This window comes from Nanorana parkeri, unplaced genomic scaffold, assembly GCF_000935625.1.
Source record: "Nanorana parkeri isolate BGI_ZX_2015 unplaced genomic scaffold, ASM93562v1 scaffold499, whole genome shotgun sequence".
Lineage (NCBI taxonomy): Eukaryota > Metazoa > Chordata > Amphibia > Anura > Dicroglossidae > Nanorana > Nanorana parkeri.
Window position 1 is genome coordinate 754,626 of NW_017306767.1, and position 8,192 is coordinate 762,817.

General features: G+C 47.1%; 1 protein-coding gene across 1 annotated transcript in view; it reads left to right on the top strand.

Moving 5' to 3' along the window:
- MOK (MOK protein kinase) overlaps window positions 1-4,327 on the top strand; it is a 20,521-nt gene extending 16,194 nt beyond the window's left edge. The window contains exons 8-12 of the mRNA XM_018561091.1: window positions 61-162; window positions 1,028-1,201; window positions 2,434-2,542; window positions 3,965-4,162; window positions 4,243-4,327. Coding sequence (XP_018416593.1) covers window positions 61-162; window positions 1,028-1,201; window positions 2,434-2,542; window positions 3,965-4,162; window positions 4,243-4,326 — 667 coding nt within the window. The 3' untranslated portion in view covers window position 4,327. The remainder of the gene's footprint in view (window positions 1-60; window positions 163-1,027; window positions 1,202-2,433; window positions 2,543-3,964; window positions 4,163-4,242) is intronic.
- Window positions 4,328-8,192: the final 3,865 nt, after the last annotated feature.

An 8,192-nucleotide genomic window follows, 5' to 3' on the forward strand; every position in this document is an offset into this window, starting at 1 on the left:
TGTGTGTGTCCTCGTACCATAACACCATAAGTGGCTCATTCTCCTCTATCTACATTTCAGCCTCCATCCCCTCTTTCCTGGCACAAACGAACTGGACCAGATATCCAAAATCCACGATGTCCTCGGCACGCCGACCTCCGCTGTGCTCAGGAAGTTTAAACAGTAAGTGGTTTTACCTTTGTGTAGTATTGTGAAGGTTAAAGGGGCGCTCCACCTCTCCATCACAGGGTATCTCCTGTAACATGTCTGCAGTCCCTGACCATCTCCTGTAACATGTCTGCAGTCCCTGACCATCTCCTGTACCATGTCTTCAGTCTCTGACCATCTCCTGTACCATGTCTTCAGTCTCTGACCATCTCCTGTAGCATGTCTGGAGTCTCTGACCATCTCCTGTACCATGTCTGCAGTCTCTGACCATCTCCTGTAACATGTCTGCAGTCCCTGACCATCTCCTGTACCATGTCTTCAGTCTCTGACCATCTCCTGTAGCATGTCTGGAGTCTCTGACCATCTCCTGTACCATGTCTGCAGTCTCTGACCATCTCCTGTACCATGTCTGGAGTCTCTGACCATCTCCTGTACCATGTCTGCAGTCCCTGACCATCTCCTGTACCATGTCTGCAGTCTCTGACCATCTCCTGTACCATGTCTGGAGTCTCTGACCATCTCCTGTACCATGTCTGCAGTCCCTGACCATCTCCTGTACCATGTCTTCAGTCTCTGACCATCTCCTGTACCATATCTCCAGTCTCTGACCATCTCCTGTAGCATGTCTTCAGTCTCTGACCATCTCCTGTATCATGTCTGGAGTCTCTGACCATCTCCTGTACCATGTCTGCAGTCTCTGACCATCTCCTGTAGCATGTCTGCAGTCTCTGACCATCTCCTGTATCATGTCTGCAGTCTCTGACCATCTCCTGTAGTATATCTGCAGTAATAAATGTGCGGCGGGGCCGTCGGTGTTGCAGCGCTGTGCCGGACGTGTCTTTGTTGTCACTTCTACTGAGACTTTCATTTTCCTTTGCAGGTCACGAGCAATGAATTTTGACTTCCCGTCCAAAAGAGGAGGCGGGGTCAGCCGGCTGCTTCCAGGCGTCTCATTGGAAAGCGTCTCGCTCATGTGCGCCATGCTGGAGTACGACCCGGAGGAGCGGATCACCGCCGGACAGTCCCTGCAGCACGCTTACTTTGCAGAATGCAGGTAATACCCCGACTGAGTCCGAAATATGATCAGCGAGCGCCACGCGCACTATGGGCCCCGGGCAGAGACTGGCAACAACGCATGTTCCATGTAGCCCAATACACATGAAGAGCTGATAGTGGGGAGACGCCACGCACAGCTCTCTGCGATCTCACTGCCGCCTTCCCTCCGGTGTCGTGTCAGCCGGGGTTTTGTTCTCTAATTATTAAAGTTTTGAAAAGATAAAGTCGGTCAAAAGCCAAAACGCGCATCAGGGAAAGCGTGAGCGTCATTAGCATGGCAGAGCACTGGGTCTGACGGGAGCAGAGGGAGAGGGATGCTCCGGGGACCGGTCTAAGAGCCGTCCAGCTCCAAGGATCGGATGAGTATAACTTTCTTATTTTCCTCCCTAGACCAAAATGAGCCGTTAACCCTTTGCAGTGCGGGGGAGGGGTTCATACAAAATGTCCCCGGAGTTCTTCCTTAACGCACATTGTAAATTAAGTTCTGCAGATTTCCATTTACTGCGCTCTGTAGTTTGGATGATTGTTCTGAGGTGATATCTGCACTTCGGAGACAGCGGAATCAGCTCCCCCTCCCAGCAGTGATTTATAAGATCACCTTCACACCTCTCACTGATACAAGCGGCTCTCCTCCCCCAGCGGTGACTCAGCGACTCACCTCCCCCCTGCGCCCTCTCCCAGCGGTGACTCACCTCCCAGCGGTGACTCACCTCCCCCCTGCGCCCTCTCCCAGCGGTGACTCACCTCCCCCCTGCGCCCTCTCCCAGCGGTGACTCAGCTTTCCCTAATCCCAGCATAACTTTGCATTCTTCTCATTTCTATTGTAAACACAAAGCAGAAGCTGCAGGAGGCGGAGCCTCTGACAAATAACCACATCCGTGTCCCGTGTGAATGCACCACACAGCCTACAGCTACAGAGGTCAGTGAGCTCTTGTTTTAGGCCCCAGTCACACCGGGGCGGTCACGGATCAGCGCACTTTCCGCACGGATTTTATGAGGACGGTCGCCATAGCAATGTACGGGAACGTTCATGTCGCCGGCCCTGCACGTGCCGAACCCCCCGGTGTGAGCGGGCGCTCAAAGCTCGGCTGCGGCTCCGTCCGGTCAGTGATGGAGCCGAGTGCAGTGGTCTTGTCCCCGCCCTCCACAGAAGGAAGGTTAGTGCTGCGGGAGCGCCGGTACTCGCCGGTACTCGCCCGTCCTCACCTTTCTCATATGTTCCATCCTCAGGACGTTGGAGAAGCGCGTTCTGTCCCGGAAATTCGGCATGCCGGAAAAGTCCAACACCGCAGGTTCCATGAGCTACTTGATGCGGATCGCCGGCCAAGGAAGAAGGCAGGTAAAACTTTCACCTTCGCCCGTCCATGGGACACGGGACGCTCGGCGGGCCCAGGGGACACGGGACGCTCGGCGGGCCCAGGGGACACGGGACGCTCGGCGGGCCCAGGGGACACGTGACGCTCGGCGGGCCCAGGGGACACGTGACGCTCGGCGGGCCCAGGGGACACGTGACGCTCGGCGGGCCCAGGGGACACGTGACGCTCAGTGTTTTTCTTGGGGGAGGGGTTACAGTTTTCATTATCTCAATGACATTCGGCTTCGGGCCGGGGAAGGACAAGGCCGCCCTTTTGATACATTGGCCGATAGCACGGGAGGACTTAGGCCCCATTCACACTGAGCGATTTATCCCGCGGTAATTCCCGCGATAACGCTCTCCAATGCATCTCAATGGGGCTCTGTCCGTCGCGGGTCGCGCATCGCTACAGCAGGACCCTTTTTGGAGCGGATTTTGCCGCGATTCTAGCTTGCTCAATGCGAGCATTTGCGCGATATCGCACAAAATGCAAATCGCGCAACAAACACGCAATTTGCAAATCGCTCAATGTGAATGGGGCCTTAGCCCTCGTTCACACCTGACCGTTTTGTAGCGCGTTCTACGCTCAAAACAAAAACGCTCAAACATCTAAATGCCATTGTATTCAATGGTCTCGTTCCCACATTGGCGTATTTCCGCCCGTCCCTAACACGCTACAAAACGGCCCACGCCTGAAAAGGTACAGGTACTACTTTGGGCCGTTTTGTTGCGCGTTTCCATTGCGATACAGCCAAGTAGCCTTCGGAAACGTGCGAATCGCGGTAAAAAAACGCGCGACGGTCGCGCATATGCAATACGCCTAGGTGTGAACGAGACCTAAGGCTTTCTTTGACTGGATAATAAGCTGGTTACAACCCTCGCAGACCTCGGCCTATCGGGGAGCTTAGCTAAACAATTCTTCGGGATGGTTTCTCTACCGCAGGAAACGCATTCCATCATCAGAAACCACATTCGTTGTCTTCTCACCTCCGAGTCCAACGCTGCGCAGGCACATTGCCGTTGGCCACCATTATAGTAAGATGGGCCGGTGATGCGTCCACCAGGATATCCGGATATCTTCCACCATGAAGACCGGACCGGGGTGGGAGACATAAAGGGTCAATCCCTCCAACTTTCTTCCTCTACACCTCATCCTCATTGGTCGATACATCTAGACGCAGTCTGAGCGCTTACCCAGCACCAGGGACACGCTATATGGGCATTGGGAAATAGCCAATGAGCGCCAAGCTGACACGTTTCTATACTTCTCTATATCATGTTGATGTAATATGGGGGGGAGGGGAGGGGGGTTGAAATGGCGAATGGCTGGTGTTTTATGATACACGCACGATGATGTTTGCTGTAGTTCTGCATTACAAAACAAAAGGAAATGGTTTTATTTTAAAGCAGGCCTTAAAAACCATGGCGGACCTTCCTTTCCACCATCAGGGGCCGGCCTACCCAATGGAGATGCCAAAATTTAACCTACCGGCCGTAACGAAGCCAGTCTCCTTCCCGTCCATGAAGTATCAATCGGTGTTCCCGTTCCCCGGAAACGGTGGGAAACTACCCATAATTCCCAGCGTCAAGTACATGGACTCCAAGGTACAGTACCTGTAGGGCGGATGGTCCCTGGGGGAGGGTGCGGGGCTCTGCGATTGGCTGATTGTGTCTTATGTTGACAGTTTGAAAACCACCAACACGGGAAGCCGCACGTCAAGCCGTACCACCTACCGACACTGGACAGAAAGGGGGGCGGAGCTCTCTGATCTTCTGCTACAATCTGGACTCTTATAGGAGATATGAATATACTTTCAGTGCCTTTGGTGAACAGGAGTGGACGTTGTAGACGAGCGCCGCCACTCTTTTGGGGGGGCTGATCATCCAAAAAAATAATAATTACATTTTGAAGCAAACCTGTGAGTACAAATATTTACTAACCTTTCACTTCTATTCAATGCTGATCTGAGACCATGAATCCCCTGTGACCGGGCTGCGTCATGGTACCTCAGCCTCAAGCGAGATGCTTGGAGTAGGTGCTTTCAGATCTACCCCCTTTGGGGCATCTTCTACAAAATCTCAGGAGCTCATTGAGAGAGAGAGAATGTATCAAATCTGGAGCAGATTTGCACGGCAACCAATCAGCTTCTCTCTCTTATTTTCAAATCCCAACTGAGCAAACTGAAGAGAGAAGCTGATTGGTTGCCGTGGGAAACTGCTCCAGATTTTTATAAATTCCCCCCCGTTGTATCTACATAGGCTTTATGTTGTACCCCCAAAGTATCAATGAAGGTTCTGTGCTCATGGGCGCTCACTATTGGCCAACTGCTGTGATGGACAGTCTCACTGACCAATAGTGAGTAACAAGAGGTGGGGCCAAGCCCACGGCCAGTGAAGCGGAGGCATTGGAAAGGTCGCTGCTTTTTTGGGGGGGCTCCCTGGACACTAATCAAATGTGACCGTTTAATAAATATTTGTGTACACAGGAGTGCGTGTTCTATGAAATGATTCTTCACATGGTGGGTACATCCAAACATTTCATACCGCAATGTACTAATGTACTGGAATGCCGCTTTCTTTCCTTAATTCCATTTGTAGATTATAAAGTGATTTGTTTTAGTTTTGTTTTTAATACGTGAATTGTAAATGATTTTTTACTTTTTTTTTTATTAAATGTAAACAAAAGTATTAACAGCTTTTTTTAAACTAGTTTTTATATATATAAAATCCCATCAACAGTCTCCGTTATATAATGTGATTTCTCGCCCAGGTCACGGCTCTGTGATCATCCAGCTCATTTGTAAGAAGCTTCAACGGCAGAAATGATTCAACATTGGATCACCGTTCATTATTTTACGCAAATATTCAATTTTTTTGATTGGAAAGACCGAGAGGGGAATTGATCAAAATCTGGAGCAGTTGCTCATGGCAACCAATCAGCTTCTCTCTTCAGTTTGTTCATTTAAGATTTGAAAATGAAAGAGAGAAGCTGATTGGTTGCCGTGCACAGCTGCTCCAGATTTGATAAATTCCCTTCTGAATGAACAGAAGGAAAAAAATATATATATATTTTTTCCTTTGTATTTGTTTCCCTCGGCACGGAATCTCTGCGTCTTTAGAACACGCTGAACTGAACCACCAGATCCATCTCAGCTAACTTGTCAGTTTTATGACCCGCATAAACATGAACCCACCCATACGGCGCCAGTTAGAACCGTTTAGGTGCCAGAGCCAGCTGGCTGCGCATAGAAATGTACATTTTCTGTACGGATTTCATGTTACACGGAGACAAAAAATTAAAACATTCACAAAATAAATTATAGAGAATTTTTTTTTTTTCCAATTTACATTTTGATTCTGGGAAAGCTTTATGAATAATTGAGTCCAGACGTATAGAAATGTTACAGAGTCTAGGAGACGGAAGGCCGATACAGAGAATTATCAGACAGACAACTGCAGCGATAGAAAGTGCCGCAGTGATAGGCCGGCTTTTGTTTCTTTTACACAATAGAATGGCGAGTTCCATCCCATAACTGCGTGCAGCACGGCAATGAAAGCTTTACAGCAGCGGTTCTCAACCTGGGGGGTCCAATGACGATTTGCCAGGGGTCGCCTAAAGACATCCCAACGCTCCCGCTATTAGATAGCGCCTTCCAACCGCCCGGGAGAGAAACACTTTCTACCGGAAAGGTTTACGCTGCTCGATCGAGCAGAGTAAACCTTTCCCTGCTCTGGTTTTTTTGTGACATCGGCGCCGCTGGCCGCCATCAGTCAGAAAAACAAAAAAGGAATGCATAGCTAGATTCCTATTGGCTAGTTCACTTTGCAATAGCCAATAGCAAACTAGCTATTGCACCCGCCCACTGCTGCTGTCAATCAGCAGTAGTGGACCTGCAGTTCTCCATCAGGTCGCAATTTTATCAAAGGGTCGCGGCACTAGAAAGGTTAAGAACCGCTGCTTTACAGGGTGTCAGTCTGGCTACTTGCCATTAGCATTGTAAAAAGGGTCACGTGTAGCCACAGAGGGTAACAAGTATCTGTAAAATAAATATAATCAAGACAATGGATTGAGAAAGCTGGTCGGATGACCAGAAAAACATCTTCAAGAAAAATACAGCAAGTCCAGTTGTCTTGGCTTATTTGTTTTTACAGCTATACCATGACCTGGAGGAATGAGAACCTTCACAGACCGATGAAAGCAATATTAGAATAAAATTATAGTGTGTGTGTGTGTGTGTGTGTGTGTATCTATATAAATATAATCCTAATCTTGTTATCCTCAGTTGGGGGGTAAGAGAGAGTTTTTTTTTTTCTTCTTTAAAGCACGTCAGTCTTAGCTTTAGTCCTGCTGTAGGGCTCATCTCACTGAATGTGGCACTGCCCAGCTGGTGCAATGCTTTCTTCCAGACCTCTGACGAGTGAAGGGCATGAAGATCTGCTCAGCGATGAATCCGTGTATACCTGACGTTAGGTATACATGTACACGGGTAGATTGTCCCACAAACATTCGTACGAAAAATCCGGTCAGCGTGATCGATAAGCCATCGGAGACTCGCCCTTTGTCCTTTTTAATTGATTGAGTTTCCTTTTTATTTTGGAATAAATGGAGTTTCCCGAACAAACATCAGTCACTGCTAGAATTTCTAATTTTTTTTCCTTGAATTTTTTTTTTTCCCAACCCGCTCCTTTAAACTTTCACCACTGCGGTCAAAATTGATATTCTATTTCACCACATCAATAAACGGAGAGTCAAACAAATGTTCCGAAATTCTAACCGTGTCTACCGCGGTTTAATTCAGTATCTGAACCTGCTCACTTGTTCTAGAGCAGATAGAAAGCGATGGCGGCCTCCACATTTCACATCAGTCACCCCCCTTATAGTGCAGATTATATTATTTTATTCTATTATATACATTATTAAAGTGTGAGATTTACAAACCTAAAAAGTATTAAAATGAAAACATTCAGTAAAACACATATTGAGATCCTGGAAATGAGGTAAAAAAACTTTCCTATTTTTAAATATTAATTCCATAATTCATTTCAAATGCACCCCCCACCCCAAAATAAAAGACCTCCATAACCATGCTTCTCCTGAGCGGTGCCCTTTTTTTTTTAAACTTCTAATGTTGGAAGTAATACAGCCAAAATCTGAAAATTATTTTTGCTGCTAACATTTAAATGCTGAAAAAATAAATAAAACAAATGAATAATTAATTGTCCGCTGAAATGTGTGTAATTAATGTTGAGGGGGAAAACCAAAAATAAAAACAAAACCTTTTGAAGCTAAAAATTGTAAAGTGTGAGCGGTAAATATGAATCTTTATTGTGGTCGATGACTTGACACAGTCGTAGCGCTCCGTCCTGATTTCTCTTCCCCCTCAATTACTGTATATGCCTGAATACCTCTAAAATGGTGTTGTGAATGAAATGCATTTATCAGCACAGCAAAAAAAAATTTAAGTAAAATATATATAATAATATCTGATAGTTTTTCCTTTTTTACATATAATACATCGGCATTAGAAACCACAATATTAAAATAAATGTTTAATAGTTACAAAGGATATTTATCTTCACAAAATGTTTCCTTTTTCTTTTTTTTTTTCCTGGGAATTTTTTTCTGTACACCCAA